The sequence below is a fragment of the Geotrypetes seraphini genome, chromosome 7 (genome assembly GCF_902459505.1).
Source record: "Geotrypetes seraphini chromosome 7, aGeoSer1.1, whole genome shotgun sequence".
NCBI lineage: Eukaryota > Metazoa > Chordata > Amphibia > Gymnophiona > Dermophiidae > Geotrypetes > Geotrypetes seraphini.
In genome coordinates this window covers 12,013,528-12,035,753 of record NC_047090.1, presented here as the reverse complement: position 1 = coordinate 12,035,753, position 22,226 = coordinate 12,013,528, and the positions used below count along the sequence as shown (strand labels likewise).

Below are 22,226 nucleotides of genomic sequence, written 5' to 3'. Positions count from 1 at the left end.
CAACAAATAAGACACAGTGAAAATACACAACAGTTCCAGCCTTTCAGTCTCTTCCTCACACCAATATACTAGTTTAAAATAAGTTGATTTTAACAGCCTTGTGAAATCCCAGGAGCTCACATTTCAGAACCAGACCTCCCTTTATCCTTGTTCTGTTGACTGATTTCCTCTATTCACTTTGCCACTTTATTTCTTTTCAAGATTGTACTGTCTAGAATCCTGGGTGGTTTGCAATAAAAACATAGAATCAGAAACAATCATATAACAAAGACGATCACGTAACCATTACAACATCAGATCTAGCATAAAATTCCTTTGACCACTTCCATCCTCAGTGTCCTTGATTCATTCCTCCATACTCTAACGCCATTTTTGTTTTCCAGTCTCTGGATAAAGTAGTAATGGAAATGAGCACCTGTGAAGAGCCCCGAGCTCGCAATGGCCCCTCACCTTTAGTAACTGGATCGGGACAAAGGTCAGTATTGTACAACTTTTGTAGTGTTTCAGCATGTTGGACATTTGATTTAGAGTAATTAAAACACAACTTAAATGGGTGCACTAAGGCCAGTACTGGGCAGACTTGCACGGTCTATGCCCCATATATGGCAATTTGGTTTAGGATGGGCTGGAGAGGGCTTCAGTGGAAACTCCAGTAACTTACTTGGAGTGTGAGGACAGTGTCGGGCAGACTTTTATAGTCTCTGTGTCTCACACATGACAAGATAGTTTGGATAGGTTGGAGGGAGCTTAGATGGTAACTCCTGTAGTTGGAATGGACTTCTCTATGCCTTCGTCCTCTCCCGCATGGACTACTGCAATGCACTGTTCAACGGTCTCGCAGTGTACAAAATGCAGCAATTGGACTTCTAAAGAACCTTCACGCCCAAGACCCTTTCTCCCAGGCTCTATCATCAGCACACTGGCTACCCCTAGCCAAATGCTGCATCTTTAAGGGCTTGATGCTAGCGTACAAATGGCACCAGACTGCATGTCAACTAAGCTTCCTCCATACGTGCTGAACAGACCACTCCACTCCCAGTAGGAAACACACCTCCCAACGCCCCCTGGTCGTGCCCTTCAACTACAGAATGCCAGACGATGATCCTACTCCCATTTCTTACCAAGCTGCTGGAATCAACTACACCTGTAGATCAGATCCCAAGGAAGGACTCCTGGATTTTTGGAAAGCAATAAAAGCTTACCTCATCCCTTGCTTATTGCCGTATGATTAATAAAAAAGAAAGAAATGCTGTCGCAGAGCATGGGAAAGGGATGCGAGTGATGACTTGAGCATCTGGGATAGAACTGCCAATATTAAGACTGTACCCCAGCTGACGCAGAATGCTTGGCTTCGGGAATGTTACTATAGAGTGTTGTTGTGTGTGTGTGTGGGGGGGGGCAGTCCCAGCCCCAGCCCCGCTCTATCTTAAATGTGGACAGCAGAAGCACTCTTTTGGGCATGCATTCTGGTCCTGCCCTACAATTCGGAGGTTCTTGCAGTGTGTGATAAATTATATGACTGTCATTTTGGACAGGCCCCTCACGGGCATGGTGTTTCAGCTGGTACTGGATACACCTACAGCATATGGCAGGTTAACTAGAGGACATCATTTGATGTGTCGTAAAATGTGTTTGCTAGCTCGCAAATGTATCTTGCAAAGTTGGATGGTGGCCCATGCCCCAGCCTCTTGGCACTGGCGTAACATAAGAACATAAGCATTGCCTCTGCCGGGTCAGACCAGGAGTCCATCGTGCCCGGCAGTCCGCGGCCCTCCAGGTCCATGACCTGAAAGTGTTCCCTACCTAGCCTAAAATGTCCATACCCTATTCGCTCAATGTCCTGTAAGGTAAACCTCTGTCTGTACCCTGTTATCCCCTTCGCTTCCAGGAAGCCATCCAGTCCCTCTATGAACCCCAGAATTGTACTCTGTCTTATCACCTCTCCGGGAAGCGCGTTCCAGGTGTCTACCACCCGTTGAGTGAAGAAGAACTTCCTTGCATTCGTTATGAATCAGCTACATCAGTTGGTCAGCTGGGAAGCTCTTGATGCTAGGGGAACCAGGAAAAGGAAATTGCTGTTTTTGAATACATGGGATCCCTATTTGCAGTCACTGGGCTAGATTCACTAAGGCCATTGATCTGTGGCCTGGGGGCTGATTCACGAAGTGCCCTCATGCAAATGAGGGCGATCGGAATCACGCCCCAACTGACCGCATGGATTGCTCTCCAGTGATCCCGACGCGTGCGCAGACCATCTTATTTGCCTGGAAACCTTTTTTTTTTTAAACTTTTTAATACTTCACGAGCCCGTGATTTTAACCCACTTGAAACTTGTGGGTTAAAACCACGGGCTGGCACTGCGGGAAAGAGCAGGAGAGTCGGGGTGGCAAGAGGAGTGTTGGGGCGAGAGCAGGGCAGCGAGTTGGGGCGGCATGAGGAGGAGATTCGGGGCGAGAGGAGGGTGGCGAGTCGGGGTGGCAAGAGAGATTCAGGGCAGAGAGCTGGGCGGCGAGTCGGGGCGGCAAGAGGAAACTTGGGGCAGAGAGCAGAGTGGGCGAGAGGAGAGTTGGGGCAGGAGAATCCAGGCAGAGAGCAGGAGATGCAGTCGGAAAGCACTTGAGCGACTGGTTGCTCGGCACCAAGGTTAGTGAATCGGGTCGGGGAACAATCGGGTCGCAAAATGGTCAGGACACGATCGGTGTCCTTAGTGAATCTAGCCCATTTTCTGCTCGAGGGCACAGTTTGTTACTAAACAAATTATGATTGGTTTAATAATTGCCTTCATTTTGTTTGTGGAGGAGGGTGGGGGCAACATGGATGGTGGGGGGAAGAGGGTAGGGATTCTGTTTAGCTGATTGATTTGTTTCTGGATAATTGTACTGTGGCTGTTACCTTTTAAAAAAAAAAGAAAGAAATGTATATTGGAACTAGATCCTCTGTATAGATTGAGTTAGGAAGTGTAATGATTTGTAACCAGTTTTGACTTTATGCTATGTATGTTAACATGGAACCTGTTCCGAGGGTCTAACATAAGTTTCAAATCTCAATGAGCTTTCTAGAGTGATTTTCATAACCCTGGAGCATTTCTCAAGTGTTTAAGTTAATATCATTTGCCAGCATAATAGTAGATGGAATCAAATGTGTCTGTTTAGTGTTTTACCGACCATTCTTGCACTCTAGTTAATGCTCTAGACCAGGGGTGTCAAATTCCTTCCTTGAGGGCCGCAATCCAGTCGGGTTTTCAGGATTTCCCCAATGAATATGCACGAGATCTCTGTGCATGCACTGCTTTCAATGCATATTCATTGAGGAAATCCTGAAAACCCGACTGGATTGCGGCCCTCAAGGAGGGGACTTTGAGATCCCTGCTCTAGACAGACCTGTTAATTTGGATTCGTAGAAATTAAAAGAAAAATACCATCTGCATATGAGAATAGCCATCCCCCTGGGCTTAGAATAATTGAATTTAGAGTGGACTTAATGAAGTTGTATAGTAATATCGAAATAGGTGATCCTTGAGGTACACCACATGGCAGAGTCCATCTTTTAATACTCTCTATTACTCGTATTTACTAGAAAACTTTGGAACGCTTTAAATCTTGACATTGAGTTTAAGTGGAAGGTATATACAAGCTGTGAATAAATACCCATGAAAGATCTAATTCAACTGGAGGTCCAGTGGAATGGGTGAAAACTGCTGGATTGTAAACAGATAATGTGTTTGCAAAAAATCTCAAACAGTTTTGATTCAAAAGCAGAAGTTACTATAACATTGCTTATTCCTTCTTCATGTATAAAAATTCCTTACAACTTAGTCTGCTTCAATGTTTATATCTATCTAATTATGACCTACTGAGACTGTATTTGAATGATTGACCTTTAAGTCTTGTCTTTTTTTTTTTTTTACAGTGAATATGGTTTTGCTGAAAAGGTGGTAGAAGGGATCTCCCTTTCTGTGAATTCAATAATAATCCGAATTGGAGCAAAGGCTTTTAATGCTTCTTTTGAGCTTTCCCAGCTAAGAATATACAGTGTGAATGCAAACTGGCAGCATGGAGACCTGAAATCCACTCGAATCCAAGATCCTCAGCGTGGAGAGGTAAGGACAGTGCTCTACTTGTTTTGCATGCAGCAAGGAAAAGTAAGAACTAATTGCAACTAGAGTTGCATGTTATAAAGAGATTTTCTGCATTTCATGTGCTATTTACAGGTGCAATGTTTGTGGTGTAATTATTTCTGCCCAAAGCTTGGATACTTTCCTGAGTTTTTATCTTTTTTTTAGTTTTAAATTTTTTATTCATTTTCATATATCAATAAGTGTAACATAGAAATTTTAAAAGATCACATAAAACATACATAAGAACATAAGCAGTGCCTCCGCCGGGTCAGACCATAGGTCCATCCTGCCTGGCAGTCCGCTCCCGCGGCGGCCCAAACAGGTCACGACCTGTCTGAATCACCAGAAGGGGCCCCTTACCACCTTGATTTCTCATTAAAGTCCTATCTTCCCATCGAAGTCCTAACCCTCCGGTCTTGCACATGCACGACCTGGTTGGCTTTCTATACTTATTACCTGGTTAGCTTTCTATACTTGTGTTACATCCCAGCACCTCTCTCAGTATCCCACGATCCCTTTATCCCTCAGGAATCCGTCCAATCCCTGTTTGAATCCATGTACCGTACTCTGCCTGATCACTTCCTCCGGTAGTGCATTCCAAGTGTTCACGACCCTTTGGGTGAAGAAAAACTTCCTTGCATTTGTTTTGAACCTATCTCCCTTCAGTTTCTCCGAATGCCCCCTCGTACCTTCGGAGAAACTGAAGGGAGATAGGTTCAAAACAAATGCAAGGAAGTTTTTCTTCATCCACTTGAATTCCTTTCATGTATCACTGTAAATACAATATATTATTCTGTATTTATACACAATAATACCTAAAATATCTGTATTACCTAATATGTATAATAATTGTTAAAATTTAAACCCTTCTTTTCCCTCCCCTCCCAATACACATAACAATTATAATAAAAATAATGACAAATATTTTATGAGATAAATAAAATGAAACCCACCCCCCTCCCTTCTTAATAAGATTTTTATTATGAGAAAATGATTTCATTCATTACAGAAATCTGCTAATGGTCCCCAGATCTTTTGAAACTTGCCAAAATAACCTCTCTGTGTTGCTAATGCACGCTCCATTTTATATATATGGCATACGGAATTCCACCAGAAGTTATAGTTTAACCTATCATAATTTTTCCAGTTATATGTAATTTGTTGTACTGCTACCCCAGTCAATATAAATAGTTTTTATCTTTTTAGAAGAAAATCCAGATCAGTCTAGTTTACTCTTTTTTTTTTTGTTCATTATTTTTATTAGTTTCAGAAATAAAACATAATAACAATATAAGATATACATAACAGCAATAGGTATGACAATGTATATAGCCATGTCAGGCAATGTGGACAGAAATACATAAAAAGTCAGAAATACATAAAGCAGATGTCATTGCAACGATGTACAATCGCATACAAAGTACATAAACATTATATTGAACATGAATCTGGATGTAAGATAGTGTAACATGAGATATGCATACAGATCGAGATATGTGAAATCTGCTCGATGTCTAGTGTACCTTTAGTGACTATGATATGTTAGTCTATAGCAGGGGTGTCAAAGTCCCTCCTCGAGGACCGTAATCCAGTCGGGTTTTCAGAATTTCCCCAATGAATATGCATAAGATCTATTTGCATGGATTGCTTTCATTGTATGCTAATAGATCTCATGCATATTCATTGGGGAAATCCTGAAAACCCAACTGGATTGTGGCCGTTGAGGAGGGACTTTGACACCCCTGGTCTATAGGGAATAACTGAGAGAAGGATGAGGGCAGCTGAGATTTACAATGATTAATTAGAGGTTCCCATATTTCTAGGAAATGAGGAAGAATCAGGAATAAGACCTTCATGAAAATGAAGGTGAAGACTCCTATGAGACCCCCAAAGGATATTTTTAAGAGAGACATTGTGCTATTGAATTGCATGCAGATTTCTGAATAATGAAAGAATCATTTCTCCCTGTCAGCAAGAGACAATATGCTTATGTAAAAGGTTCATCTTTGACCTAGTAGCTAGAAGATGACAAACCAAAACAAAATGTCCTACCAAAAAGTTATCTGAACAATCAAGCTCAGGAAGGAGCTTAGTATTTTTTTTTTTTTTTTTTTTTTAATTTTATTTATTAAATTTTTCAATTTTTACAATAGTTGAAATTCAAGTGATATAATTAATTTCTATATATCATTGTATCTATCATTAATACAACTTAATTTATAAACAGTATATATTATATATAATCAAAAGTTATACATCCCTCCCCTTTTTTCAATTAATGATTCTAAAAATTATATATATCCCACCCCTTTTCTATATAAGTATTATAATTGTGCTAAGAAATCTAATCATTAGAATAATTAGTCAATGGTTGCCAAATTTTATTGAAATTATGAATGTTCCCGTGTTGTAATGCTATTACTTTTTCCATTTTGTAGATATGACAGACAGAGTTCCACCAGAACGTATAATTTAATTTGGTATAGTCTTTCCAATTCTGAGTGATTTGTTGCATGGCGACTTTCCGTGCACTGCCCCGCCTCTCTGTGCGCTGTCCCGACTCTCCGTTCACCCGCCCTGACTTTCCGTGACTTTCCCATGTGCCTCAGGCCGCGCCCCCAGGTGGGACCTAAGGCTCCAGGGCCTATTCTGATTGGCCCACGCGCCTTAGGCCTCACCAGTAGGCGGAGCTTTGGGACGGATGGGCCAATCCGGCCTCATTCCGTCGTTGGCTGCCTGCCGGACAGGCGGGTTTGGCTCCCGTCTGTCCGGCCAACTACCAAAGGTACGGGGAAGGGGGGTGGGGGTGTCGTGGGGGGCGGCCAGGGGGGTCGCGGGTCGGCTGGGGGGGCGGTCGGAGGTTCTTGGGGGGGGCGGTCGTTGGAGGGAGGGGGGTTTGCGTCGAGGGCAGGAGGGCCTGGGATCCCTCCTGCCCGTAATGTAGTGCGGGGTGGGGGTAGGGGGTCGCCGTGGCCAGGAGGGTTTGGGCTCCCTCCTGGCCCGATATTGTCGGGGAGTTGGGGAGTCGGCCGGGCAAGAGGGCTTGGGCTCCCTCTTGCTCCGATCGTGGATGCGGGTGTGGGTGGGAGCGCGTGCGAGCCGTCGTTCGGGGTGGGGGTGCGAGCGGTCCTGCTGGGGGGGTGAATCGGGCGTCGGGCGGGGTGGGAACTATGTAAAAAAAATTTTTGTATACCGCGCTCACGCGTATAACGCGTGAGGGGTATGCGCGGTAGGTAAAAACGCGTATAACGCGCGCGTTATATGCGTGAAAATACGGTATATTATGAAAAGGTTCGCAGAAGTTTTTTTTAGCAGTAATACCTTCATATTGTAGTAAAGTGCAGACCAGATTCCATCATGGGGCTTTATTTCTTTTCATTGACTTTATAGCTGCTGAGAGTTCGGTCTGCGATATATCAGGAGTTAACGTTTTATGTTGTGATATATTGAGCAAGGGATGTGACATATCATTAAGGAATTCCCTGAAATCCGTCGCAGGGCCCAGTTCCGATGCGTACAAATTACTATAGAATAATTGGAATTGTTGTAATATATCTTTATGCTCCAATAAAACATTACCAGCTTGATCTTTAACACCAGGGATGATATTTCTTTCTGATTTACCTTTTAAATGTGTGGCTAGTTGATGTCCACACTTGTTATTTTCAGGGTAATACATAGCATTTTGTACAAATATTTGATGTGAGGTAGACCGAGATAGCATTGCGTTATATGTGAGTCGGGTAAACTGTATTTGTTTAAGAAGCTTCATATTAGTGGGATTTTTATGATGTAAAGTTTCTAAACGTTTTAGCTCCTTAGCCAGTTCATTAGACACCTTGGAATGTTTTTTCAATAAAGATGAAGCGAAGGAAATAATGGCTCCTCTTAAATGCATCCCAGAAGGTGAACCATTTAACGTCACTAAGCTTGTTAAAGAGAAAATAATCTTCTATATGTTTTGTAATATAAGGGATAAAGCCAGGTTTCTGCAATAAAGTGGAATTGAATCTCCACTGCCTCTGTAAAGGGGGCTTAGCGATGTTACTGAGTTATAATATGATGGGTGCGTGATCAGAAATAGCGATTTCTTTAATTTGTGCAGAGTCTATATGAGTGGCTAATAATGTAAGACTAATAAGAAAGAAATCTAACCTCGAGTATGATGAGTGGAGGGGAGAAAAATGTGTAATCTTGGTCTTGTGGATGAGTTAACCTCCACGGATCAACTAGATTAAAATTAGAGATTAACTCTTGTAATTTCAACCAGGATTTGGATTTTTTGAAAGGTGCTGTAGATTTTCTGTCAGGTAAAGGGTCAAGAATTAAGTTGAAGTCGCCCCCAAGTAAGTTCCAGTTACCAGTATCAGTGTTTAAAGATTCAGTTAATTCATCAAAAAAGGATTGGTCGTCCAAATTGGGACCATATACGTTAGTTAATATAAGGGGTACTCTATTAATATCTAGGTGGATCTTGAAACATCTACGCTGCGTATCATTTACATGAGATATTAGTTGAATATCAGGCCTTTTCCTAATTAAGGTAAGTACACCATTACGTTTACCTAGGGAAGGTGAAAATAATGGTGGCAATGCCCATTTAGTTGTAATTTTTTGAGCTTTTGTAATGGAGAGATGTGTGTCTCCTGAAATAGAAGAACATCCGGGTGAAGTTTGGAAACATAATCTAGGATTTTTTTTACGTTTGATAGGATTATTGAATCCTTTCACATTGAGTGAAATACAGGTTATAGACATGAGTAAGAAAAGTATGTTACAGGTAAAATTCTAAGAGTGTACCTTATGAAAAACCATGCAATGATATCGCATATTGCCCTAATTGTAGATAAATCTTTCCAAAAATATGTCATACCTATGAACAACAAAAAACAGAAACTGCAGTGATGATGTACAGGATGGCAAGACTTTATTAGACAATCCTAAAAAACATAAAACGATTTGTTTCCAAAAGGACTGTTGCAACTGGACCCAACACGGTCCGTGTTTCAAAGAAACACTCCTTCCTCAGGGGTCCTAACACATATCAGAACAAAGTAACCTGATGGATAACAACTGTATAAAAACTGGAAACAGCGGTGAATAACCGTAAATGCTCTTGCGCGATTCAGGGCCTATGAACAACAACAGTATAAAAGCACATCCTATAGGAGAATCAAGGATTAGTGGTCCACAGGGAAGTACGGCCACAACGCCAAGTGAAGCCACTCTGGAGAGAAATTTGGTTATTAATACAATAGAATATTGAAATTGAACTACAGAACTTGATATATATAAAAGTCTTAAATTTCGCAACCTAAGATGCGTGCAACTTTGGGAGAGCACAAAATAGTAAATGTGCCACAAAGCAAAATAAAAATAGCTTAGTAGTAGGTAAGGGAGTGATATAACCTATATCTAAATATAGTTATGTTGCCAAGACCTAAACCACATTCCTCTACAGTTCAGAGAGAGTGTAGCATATTAGAGTAAAGAATGCTTAGATATTAATAGTGTAGGGAAGAGGTACATAAACAGGTCAAAAGTAGATAAGGAGAGAAAGCAGCCAGAATAATATCCCTGCGGCACTATACTTAGTGCAACAGATTGGGATAATACTCTCAAACTGTAATATCATCAGAAAGAAGGAACGAGAGGCAGTGTAACAAAGAGAGAGTGTAGGCAGGCTATAGATTGCAGAAGATCTGAACCCACAGATAATTAGCTAGGTAAGGATAATCTTGGAGGAAGTGAGGGAAGGAAAGGCAATGGGAAAAAACAGCGTGAAGAGTGTATGAGAGAGATGTATAAACCCAAGATGTGAGCCAGAAGAGAGTTGAAAAGTGTAGAACTCCAGGATGATATAGGATATGCTATAATAGCATATAACAGCATATAAACATATCAGAATTGGCAATCTATAGTAACACATAAGGGCAATACCATCTCAAATATAAAAAAAACCTGGAGTTATAATAGAACTATCATTGAAAAGTAATGCTAGCAGAAGTTAATGCCAGTGATTAAATTGACAAATATTACCTACTAGATATGGAGCTAGATTTTAAGCACTTCCAAGTAAAAATCAGGGACAATAGATCTGTACGAGGTACCAACATAAGTAGACTTTGGAGAGAGAATACATTTATAGTTGTGGTTACTAGTAGCCTCACAAAGAAACAGTACAAGGTAATTTAGGATAGATAGAGACAAGCATGTATGCATTACTCAAAGCAGAGGTATATCTTGAGGTAGATCTTCCAAATCTCCCGGAGGGATCCCAAGAGAAAACTAGAACATAAATAAGAGGGAAGGGAATTCCTCAGGGCATGAAGCAAAGATGACAAATGCCATGGCTGGTAGAAAGCCAGTTCATAGTCAAAGCAGGTATAGACATCCTGCTCTAAGATCCAATCCCCAAGATAGTGGAGTAAGCAGGCCTGATTATACAGCCGCAAATCAGGAACACCCATTCCCCCTCGTGACCTTGACCCCAATACTGCCCCCTAAAAAATGAGATAGGAGCTGAGAGAGAGAATGGAAATCCTTTTGCAATAGACGAAGAGGCAACACTTGCAGAACATAAAGCCATTTCGGGAAAATAATCATATTGAAAAGTTGAATACGACCATGCAAAGAAAGGGGAAAAAACTTCCAACTATCCAGGTGCCTGCGGGTGTAATCAAAAAGCAATTGTAAATTAACGTGTCGAATAGAGGCAACGGAAGGGGGTCAACTGGATGCCCAAAAAACAAAAAGCTGAATCCGCCCACTTCAACGGAAAGGTACCCACCCAAGTATCATGGACCATACAGGTCGTGGGAAGGGCTAAGGACTTCTCCAGATTTAACTGAAAACCCGAAAAATCACCGTATTCAGCATCACCATCAATAGAGTGGATAGGACGGTTGCCGGATTAATAAGATGGATTAGAAGATCATTTGCAAAGGCGGACAATTTAAACTCCACCATGCCAATGCGAACCTCTGTAACATCTGGCATCTGCAGAATGTCCAGCACCAAAGGATCCAAGGTAAGAACAAACAAGAGAGGGGATAAAGGACAACCCTGCCTTGTGCCGTTCTGATTCTCAAAGGATCCGAGAGAAAACCATTAACCCAAATCGCTGCTAGAGGCGAAGCATACAGGGCTGAGATAGCATCGAGAAAAAAGCCTGCAAAGCCGTAATGTCTTAAAGTGGAGAACGTAAAAGACCAAGAAACCCTATCAAAGGCTTTTTCCGCATCAAAGCTGACCAACAAAGAAGGCACTTAACGATAAGTGACGTATTCCAGAAATGTTAAAATGTGCCTAATGTTACGGGCCACTTGACGATTTCGAACAAAGCCTACTTGAGGATCAGCGAAAAGATCAGGGAGAACTCGGGCTAGATGGTTAGCCAAAATCTTAGCAAAAAATTTTGCCTCAGCATTGAGAAGTGATATAGGATGATAAGAGCTCGGCAAAGTGGGATCCCGACCAGGTTTCAAAAGCACTCAAATATGTGCATCCCGCAGAGACAGCGGCAAAGATCCCCGCTCAACATAGGCATTAAATGGAAAAGTCAACGCTTGTATAATCTCCATCAAAAGCAATTTATAAAACTCTGAGCGAAAGCTGTCTGGTCCAGGGGCTTTGTTTAATCAAATTTTAATAAACTATGAAACTATAGGATGAAGTTAAGAGGTGATAGGCTCCAGAGTAATCTAAGGAAATACTTTTTTACAGAAAGGGTGGTAGATGCATGGAACAGTCTCCTGGAAGAGGTGGTGGAGACAGAGACTGTGTCTGAATTCAAGAGGGCCTGGGATAGGCACGTGGGATCTGTCGGAGAGAGAAAGAGATAATGGTTACTGCGGATGGGCAGACTAGATGGGCCATTTGGCCTTATCTGCCATCATGTTTCTATGTTTCTATATTTCACAAAGGACTCTTAACAAAACTGTAACTCTGAGAATATCGGGTGAAACAGCTGATAAACCTTCACCTGAAAGCTGACTCACAACCTGTCACTTCTTATTGGGAGGAACAGCTACTTCCAGGAGCTTTAAAATCTCCATCAGATATTTCTTAAAAAGATCTCGTCATCAAAGCCACATGGGGAAAGTTTAATGCTCTTAAATTAACTCTCCTCAAGGTGTTCTCCACTTACAATGTAAATTCAAACAATCTTGAATAATCTTATCCTGGACTTCCCATGTCTCATTCTGTTTGCCCTCCAAATTTTCCACTTGAGTTGAAACATCCATAATTTTAATCTCATTCATGGTCACTTGAGTTGATCATTCTCAGTTTGATCCAACTTGGTAATTACATTCTCTTGTCATAGTCTAGGTGCAAATGACAAATCTTTTAGCTTAGATAGAAACATAGAAATAGACGGCAGATAAGGGCCAAGGCCCATCTAGTCTGCCCACCCCAATGACCCTCCCCTACCTATCTCTTTGTATAGATCCCACATGTCTATCCCATTTGGCCTTAAAATCAGGCATGCTGCTGGCCTCTATAACCTGAAGTGGAAGACTATTCCAGCGATCAACCACCCTTTCAGTAAAAAAGAATTTCCTGGTGTCCCTGTGCAGTTTCCCGCCCCTGATTTTCCACGGATGCCCCCTTGTTGCCGCTGGACCCTTGAAAAAGAAGATATCTTCTTCCACCTCGATGCGGCCCGTGAGATACTTGAATGTCTCGATCATGTCACCCCTCTCTCTGCGTTCCTCGAGTGAATATAGCTTTAATTTATCCAGCCGTTCCTCGTACGGGAGATCCTTGAGTCCCGAGACCATCCTGGTGGCCATTCTTTGGACCGACTCAAATCTTTGCACATCCTTGCGGTAATGCGGCCTCCAGAACTGCACACAGTACTCCAGGTGGGGTCTCACCATGGATCTATACAATGGCATAATGACATCAGACCTCTGCCATTTTTGCTATTGGAGATTAACATGGGACTCCTTGTGGAAGTACGATCGTACTTACTAGCCCAGGAGTAAGAGAGTGGGGAAGAAAGTAGATAAGCGTTGCTCAGGAAGTTTTCAGTTTATAGAAAGTGAATAACTTTTTTTTTTTTTCTTTATTCCAGGTGTTAACATTTAAGGAAATTGGTTGGCAGATGATCAGAATTGAAGCCGATTGTATCCAGAACAGTGACCATGAAGTCATCAGTGCCCCAGTGCGACTTATCACTAACCAGTCAAAGATCAGAGTTACTCTCAAGAGAAGGGTGAGTGGCTAAAAGGCTGAACAAATACAGAAAAGTTACTTGATTGATAAATGCTCGGATGTATGTACAATATGCATGATTTCTTATAGTCAAATATCTCGTATTTGTGTAGATCTAGTCCATAGAATAAGGAGAAATAAATACTGTATGAGTACTGCTACCCTTTTTCTACAAAAAAAACAAACACTGGCAGTGGCTGGGCCTTATATAGCACTGTATGTGGAGGAGAGTGTGGCGCAGTGGCTAGAGCTACAACCTCAGCACCCTGAAGTTGTGGGTTCCAATCCTGACCCGGGGCAACTCACTTAATCCTCCACTGGCCCTGGTACATTAGATAGACTGTGAGCCCACCTGGACAGATAGGGAAAAGGTTTGAAATACCGCTTTGAGCGTGGTGGTAAACTACAAAAAGGCAGTATATCTACTTCAGTACTGTATAATCCTTGAATTTGGTTCCTGGATCAGGTTTTTGGATCTGGGCACTGGCCCTGAATATCCACGGCTAATTCTTCAGGTGCTAGCTGCCAGAGCTTATGTGGGTCTTACTCAATATTCATCCATAACATGCATAAGATACTTAATATCAGTTGGGACCTGCATAAGGGATACAGGTACTCTCTGCTCCCTGACCCCTCCTCATTCCCAGCCCAGAGAAGCAGCCCCCCCCCTTGGAAGAATAGAAGCAGTTCCCTTTTCTGAATCCCTGTCTCTCCCTCACAGCCCCCTTTTGAACCCACTTCCCTCCCTCCCTCATGACTGTCATTTTAAGGAGGCATTGCTCCTGCCCTTTGGATCCCACTGGACTACCTGGACACATCGGGGGGGGGGGGGGCAGTGTGCGTCTTAGGATGCTATCTGCTTCTCTTCTTGTGGCAGGGGGATGGCAAAACATTTGGCCAGGATGCAGAAGTTAACTGGGCACTGGCCGAAATTCGAACAGTAAGGGACAGTCTTTTTTTCTGTCCTAACTTTACTTTTGAAAATTACTCAAAACTTACCTATTCAGCGAACAAGACCCTTAACCTTCCCCCCCTCCTGCAATAACACCTCGCCCCTCGCACTGTTCTTTTCCTCCTTCATGATATCTTCTCTCTTCCCTACCTTCTATCCTCTTCCTTCCTCATCTTTCAATTTCTGATAAATTGTTGTAAATCTGCATGTCAACGTGGATCCTAATTTAATTGATGTGAACCGCCAAGAACTCGCTGGGTATGGCGGTATACAAGAATAAATTATTATTATTATTGTTATTGTTGCTCAACCAGTTAGTAGACTGAAGATTGCCACTAACTGCTAAGTTTCTGTTCCGCTTCCACTGTTCCCTCTGACCACCTACAAATTAGCTAGTTTTGGCATGAGTGGTTAGAGCACAGGTGTCAAAGTCCCTCCTCGAGGGCCGCAATCCAGTCAGGTTTTCAGGATTTCCCCAATGAATATGCATGAGATCTATTTGCATGCACTGCTTTCATTGTATGCTAATAGATCTCATGCATATTCATTGGGGAAATCCTAAAAACCCGACTGGATTGCGGCCCTCGAGGAGGGACTTTGACACCCCTGGGTTAGAGGGAATGTTCAGCTTCACAATTCGATTGAGTGCCACTGAATTTCCCCAGATTTAAACGGCGAGGCGCCTCTGCTGGCCATTTAAATCACTGAATATCGACCCCCCTAAATTTCCTGCAGCCCCTCTTGGACTTTTTCTTTCTCATGTGTGTCTGTAAGGGCTGCTTAGGACTTGTGATGCCATAGAAATGATAAACAGCAACAGCTGGTGTGAGTATTAATAAAAAGTTTAGCAATGCTGATAATACGAGAGGCAAGAGTGGGTTTGCATGTTCAGTACTTCCTTTGGCCTTTTGTCCAAATGATCTTTTCCATTCCCCAACAGTTAAAGGATTGCAATGTAGTGGCCTCCAAGCTACTGTTGATGCTGGATGACCTGCTCTGGGTCCTGACCGATTCCCAGCTGAAAGCAATGGTGCAGTACGCAAAATCGCTCAGTGAAGCAATTGAGAAATCGGCAGAGCAGAGGAAAAGCATTGCATCTGAGCCTACCCAGGTAACTCTTTCTAGAAGGGAATCTGTCCGGAAGACATTAGGCACCTTCATTTAATACCAAACACTGCCGTCGCTAAAGAGCCCAGTAAACTTATTTTTTGTTTAGAACTCTGCTCAGAGACATGAAGGCTGATTACTCGGCCTCACCTACCAATCATTGCAGTGTTCAGAAAAAATTTTTGATTTGAAGTTCCTGTTAATAATGCGCTAGCCAGAAGGCTATGCTGAAGATATAAATGCTCTCATGAATTCTATGAATTATACAAAATGACTTAACTTGAAATAGTGACTGGTTCCGACGTGCACGTTTCGTTGCTGCGTCAGGGAACCGACAATACAGCTAGGTTTAAAGCTGGTAGTGAAGTCACTGAAAGCGAGAAATAAATACTGTAAATAACAATTCTTTAAAATAAATGCAAGTTATAGAATACTATAGCTCTATCTTATGGCTATTAACTGGAAGAGCGCACTCACCATGAAATTAAAAAGCTAGGTCTCTTCCAGTTAATAGCCATAAGATAGAGCTATAGTATTCTATAACTTGCATTTATTTTAAAGAATTGTTATTTACAGTATTTATTTCTTGCTTTCAGTGACTTCACTACCAGCTTTAAACCTAGCTGTATTGTCGGTTCCCTGACGCAGCAACGAAACGTGCACGTCGGAACCAGTCACTATTTAAAGTTAAGTCATTTTGTATAATTCATAGAATTCATGAGAGCATTTATATCTTCAGCATAGCCTTCTGGCTAGCGCATTATTAATAGGAACTTCAAATCAAAAATTTTTCTGAACACTGCAATGATTGGTAGGTGAGGCCGAGTAATCAGCCTTCATGTCTCTGAGCAGAGTTCTAAACAAAAAATAAGTTTACTGAGTGTATTGATGAGTGCGGTGACTTTATTTTGTTCTATTAATCTCTTTAGTCACTCGGCAGTAACCTTGATTTGAAAGAGTTACCCCTGTATATCTTTTTTGACTTAGTCACTAAAGAACCGGCTTTCCTCAACAAAAATCTGATAGATCCTTAAGATTCTCAGTTACTGCACCTACACTTTGGAATGTGTTATAGAAAAATTTAAAGGAGCTTTTGACTAATGATCCCCTTAGTCCTTTTGCGTGTATTTTTGTACTTCTCCCCCCCTCTCCTGCTCGTTCTTAGTACGCTTCTTTTAGAAACATAGAAAAGTGACGGCAGAAAAGGGCCAAAGCCCATCAACTCTGCCCACTCTTTTGATCCTCCCTCCTAGCTACCCTTTCAGATATCGTGCTCTGATGACCCATCCCCTTAACTCTACCCTCCTAGAGATCCGACCTGGGCATCCCATCTGTTTTTAAAATCTGACACGCTGCTGGCCTCGATCACCTGCATTGGAAGCTCATTCCAATTGTCAACCACTCTTTCGGTGAAGGAATACATCCTGGTGTCGCCATGAAACTTCCCGCCCCTGATTTTTAGCGGATGCCCTCTTGTGGTCGAGGGTCCCCTAAGAGAGAACATATCATCTTCCACCTCAATACGACCAGTGATGTACTTAAATGTCTCAATCATGTCTCCTCTCTCCCTACGTTCTTCGAGAGAGTATAGTCGCAATTTGTTCAGCCTTTCTCTGTACGGGAGATCCTTGAGCCCGGAGACCATCCTGCTTTGTGTTTGTCTGAGTAAAATTGGTCTGTTTATCATTGTTGTTTTTAATTTTGTTCTTACCCCTATTTGATTGTAAAAATCTTAGCATTTGATAAGTGTTCAATCAAATTCACAATAAACTTAAGTGCAGGAAACTTCTGGTGCTACTAATTCAGAATCCATCTTTGTGTGAGAACAGGCTGTTTATGTTGTAGAATTAGCCATACGAGTTTTACGTTGGATGTTTTAAATTTAATTTATTTTAAACCATAAAACAACTGGAAATAAAATTGTAACGGTCAGTTATTAGATCAGTGTGGGTAACAAAGGTGCCCCACGATCCTTGTTGGTCTAGTTTGTGAGGTACTATGTCCTTTCATTCATGCTATGATCTCCAGTTCCCTTATGGAAAGCTTTGTTCCAGCCACCTGGAAGCAAGTTAACTATATGTCCGAGAAGGAAGGGTTGTCATCTTGCCAGGGATTTTGTCTCTATCTTCTCTAGCAGTGGTCTTAAACTCAAACCCTTTGCAGGGCCACATTTTGGATTTGGAGGTACTTGGAGGGCCGCAGAAAAAAATAGTTAATGTCTTATTAAAGAAATGACAATTTTGCATGAGATAAAACTCTTTATAGTTTATAAGATATTAATTATTTTTTCTGCAGCCCTCACCGTTAAAGTTTAACATCTTTCCTTTCTCAGAACTGACACATTTCAATCATTATATTGAAAATAAAATCGTTTTCCCTACCTTTGTTGTCTGGTGACTTTATTTTTCTGTGCTTTTAACTGTGTTTCCAGGGCCTTCTTGTCCATTGACTGGTTTTCTCTCGGTCTTCACTTTCTGCCTTACATCCATCTTTGGCATTAACTTAACATTCAAGTTTTCTATTTTTATGCGTCTCAAAATCTATGTTTCCATGTCTTCCCTTCCCTTCCTATCTCTCTCTCTCCTTTCCTCCTTATTTCCATGGTCTGACATCTCTCTCCTTCCCCTCTAGTGTAACATTTCTCTTTCCCTTCCTCCTTTCTGCCCCCTGCAGTCCATCTCCTTTCCCTTCTTCCTTTCTGACACCCCTCCCAGTCCAACATTTCTCCCTCCTTTCTACCAGGCCAACTTTTTTTTTTTCTCTCTTCCTTCTGCATGCTTCTCATCTGGTCCTCCTTCCCTCAACCAAAAATCAACTCTCTCTCTCTCTCCCTCTCCATGAGTCCAACTTTTCACTCTCTGCCCTCTTCCCCCTTTCCCAGTGTAACATATCTCCTTCCCTCCTTTCTGTCCTCCCCATCCATCTTGCCGTCTCCATGAGTCCAACACTTTCTGCCTCCTGCACGCTTTCTCTCTCTGTTCTTGCCTCTTCCCTCAGTGGCATCCCACCCCCTCGACCCAACATGCTCTCTCCCCTTGCACCATCTCACCCTCCCCTCCAGTGTGTAGCACCTTTTCTTTCCCTCCTTTTCTGCCAGGTCCAGCAACACCTCTTCTGTCTTCCTTTTACCTCCCCCTTGTCCAGCAGTACCCCTTTTCTCTTCCTTCCTCCCCTGTCTAGCAATACCTGTATTTTGAAGCTGCGGTCTTGTACATGATCTCGCACACTGGACAGGAAGAGAGACTCTGGCGCTGGCATCAGCTGACTTGCAACTTCCTGCTGCCTTCGCGTATGCCGGGACTCCTGCCTTCGCCTATCCAGCAGATACGCGAAGGCAGGAGTCCCGGCATATGCGACGGCTGCAGGAAGTTGCAAGTCAGTTGACGCCAGCGCCTCTCTTCCTACCCAGAGTGCGAGATCAGGTACAAGACCGCAGGTCACAAAATAGCACCTGGGGGGCTGCGAGTTTGAGAACACTGTTCTATAGTATGTCTCCCTTTTCTTTCTAAGATAGTGGAATATATAGTTCTGGACCATTTGCATGACTGTATTGACAGTGTTCAAATCCTCCATCCTAACCAGACTAGTTTTGCATTTGCTACAATACTAAAATAGCTCTCATTGGTTTGTCAGCCACCATTCAAATTGCCCTTGGTAGAATCATACCATCGTTTTATTGTCCACTGATCTCTCTATGGCATTTGACCTCATTGGTCATGAACTGTTCTTAGACTGACTGCAGATCATTGACATATCTAGTAAGGTGTGGTTGTGATTTCAGTCTTATCTGTCCAATCGTACCTATCATGCTCTTTGCCAGAATGAGTTGTCTGAATCCCTCTGACTTACTTGCAGAGTGCCTCAGGGCTCCTTATTGGTCCCTATATTTTTCAACATTTTCCTTGTCCCATTGCGACACTCATTCAGTCTTTAGAATTGGTCCCTTACAATTATGCATACAATATCCAGATTCTTGCAATTCTGGATCCCAGCTGTCCCACAGAGATCTCAAAACTTAATTTCAAACTAGAAACTGGCTGAAGATCAATAAAATGCAACCCAGTTTTATAAAGACGGTAACAGTCTTGTCCTCCTGCAGTCCTGCTCATAGAACCCTGACCTGCACCACCATGTCAGGCAATCTGGCTCTGTTGAGATCTTGGGAGTAATCGTAGTGTCTTGACATTTCATTCTCATATATCTTCCATAGTTAGCAAATGTTTTTGCACACTGTCAGTCGCTGAATTTGACTTTTATTGGAACTCGGATCTCTTTGTATTCTCATGCATTCTTTGGTGATATCCCATGTGGATTATCGTAATGCCTTGTTGAAAGGACTTCATCAAAAATAACTTTGAATATTTATAGCTTTAAAGAACAGCTCAAATCAATGGCTTCCCGTTGATCTGTGAATTGTCTTTACATTTTAAGATTGGTTTGCAAGATTCTTCTCACAGGACAGCCTCCTATTCTGACTTGCTACTTGATCCCTTATTTCAGTGGTCAATTCCTATGTTCTACACAATCAATTTTTGACTGATTCCTTCTTTTCATCAGATTTTTTTTAGATGTCTCTTGCAACTCGGTGTTTACTGTTACAGATCCTAATTTATTAAATGTTCTTCCTCCAGTCTTTTATTGAGAAAGGCAAGGGGAAGCCACTGCTTACCCTGGATCGGTAGCATGGAATGTTGCTAGTATTTGGCTTTTGCCAAGGTACTAGGGACCTGGATTGGCCACCGTGAGAACGGGCTACTGGACTTGATGGACCATTGGTCTGACCCAGTAAGGCTATTCTTATATTCATATTTACGAATGCTGTCCTTGGCAGCAACAGTTTAAGGTGGCCATGAAGACCTGTCTTTTTTAGCAGGGTTTTGGGGCTCTGGCCTAGGCAGCTGAAGTTCTGGATAGGGTCTTTTCTATTTGCTATGCAGTTAATGCCCATTTTGGAGCACTAAGCTTGTGCCACATATAAAGTACAGTAGTATTTCCTGTTTATCTTTTTGTTTTCCTCTGAGTGGAAGTTATGTTTCTTTTCTCAATTTGCTATTCCAGCTGTCTGTTTCTTGTTTTAATTATATTATTATTATTATTGTAAACTGCCCAAATGGTGTCTCCCCAAGTGGTATATCAAATAAAGACGAACTATGAACTAATTAACATTTTTGTATGCATGCATTCTGATTTAATTGTGCAAAAGTACATAATAAGAAAATATATAAATTTGCTCATAAAAGAAAGAGATTTGGATGTGATTACTTTATTTTTAAAAAATCTGATTATAGGTAGGTATTTCACTTTCCCAGAGCACTTAACAATTTGAGTTTGTACTTGGGGTAATGGAGAGTGAATTGACTTAACCAAAAAGCACAGGATTTGAACTCTGATTTCTCTGGTTTCAAGCACCTTGTTCTAACCACTAGGCAGCTACTCCATTCCTTGCCTGCTAAAGGAAGAAAAATAATCCGATCAATCATTTGGATGGCAAGTTTATAGATCCAAGATTGGCTTTTCTATTTTTGCCCAAATAGCTGGAATTAACCTTTAACCTTATGCTTCTCTGCATACAGTCCTAGCCCATCTCTCACAGTGTGGGTGAAAATTAAGAAGGGTTGGAGATGAAGGCATTTTGTAGAGGGGCATTCAGTGTGGCAAAGAGATGGTGAGGATTGCAAGCAGGAGAGTTTGTCAAATGGCCATAGTACTTTTGTTTGGCAAGAACAAAAGCAGACTGGAAGGAGGTCACCTTCAATTTGAAATGTCTGCATTTAGCATGGGTGTGAGATTCTAACCAGAGCAGGCACAGGAATGTAGGCAGTGGATTCTGGAGATCAGCCAAGGCTGGTAGTTAATAAACCTTCCAGAACAGGGAATGAGAGGAGGGACTGTGTCTGAAGCAGGGGAGAGGAAGAGACTGCTTCATTGACAGAAGTGGTTTACATAATGGATGTAAGAAGCAGGGGGTCCCCAAATATTAATGGAAAAGTCCAAATTCTTAACACCAATTCTGCCTTTTCATAGATTCTATGGTGAGAGAAAGCTTGAGGATTCCTAAATTTGGTGGTGGTGATCACACAAAGATTGTTGGGCATGGTGATTTCAGAGAGGGAAGAACTGAGTTGAGATGTTGGAGAAGACAGGTATTGGCCATGCTGGTGAGTAGTGGAGCAGGACTGGAGATTGACCGAGCAGATTAAAACAAGAAACTTTTAAGGCCTAAGAGTTGGGAGGGTTCATCAGCGTGACTATTACAGGGAAGGGGAGGATGGTTTGAGAAAGGGGTAAAAAGTGAGAAACAAACTATGTTGGTACCATAGGTGGGCGAAAGGGTGCAGTTGTAGTTTGTGTTGCTCTTGGGCATATAATTAGAACGCAGATTGTCCTGAGCTAGCGCTGGAAAGGCATGAACTAAATCGTACCGAGTCCTGCTGCCTCCGAAATCTTAATGCAACGCCTCCTCCTCCTTTTCCAGAGCTCTGTTCCAGCTGCCAACTCTCAACAAGTTAGAACCCAACATCCAGCAGCAACTCTGGAACAAAACCAGGCACTTGTGAAACTCTTCAGTGCCTTTGATGTGAAGGAAACGTCACATCACTTATTCATATCGCATCTGGACCTTCATATCTGTGATGATATTCACTCACCAGAGAAAGGTAAAGGTGTCCTAATGATCTCCAGCTTCATCTGATCCAAAACCTTTCCAAATTCACTTTTTCATCTGTTGAGCTTTTCACCCTCTTCTGCATGAACTCTTGGATTACATTATTTGATATACTGTCTTATACCAAGGTTTTAAAGTGGTTTACAATAGAATAATTAATTTGTACA

The 22,226-nt window shown here is 42.0% G+C and overlaps 1 protein-coding gene across 3 annotated transcripts in view; it reads left to right on the top strand.

The window, feature by feature from the left end:
• UHRF1BP1L (UHRF1 binding protein 1 like) overlaps positions 1-22,226 on the top strand; it is a 92,211-nt gene that overhangs the window by 15,714 nt on the left and 54,271 nt on the right. For all 3 annotated transcript variants that reach the window (XM_033952933.1, XM_033952932.1, XM_033952934.1), the window contains exons 4-8: positions 384-475; positions 3,910-4,099; positions 13,197-13,337; positions 15,229-15,399; positions 21,871-22,051. In XM_033952933.1, the coding sequence (XP_033808824.1) occupies positions 384-475; positions 3,910-4,099; positions 13,197-13,337; positions 15,229-15,399; positions 21,871-22,051 (775 nt within the window). The remainder of the gene's footprint in view (positions 1-383; positions 476-3,909; positions 4,100-13,196; positions 13,338-15,228; positions 15,400-21,870; positions 22,052-22,226) is intronic.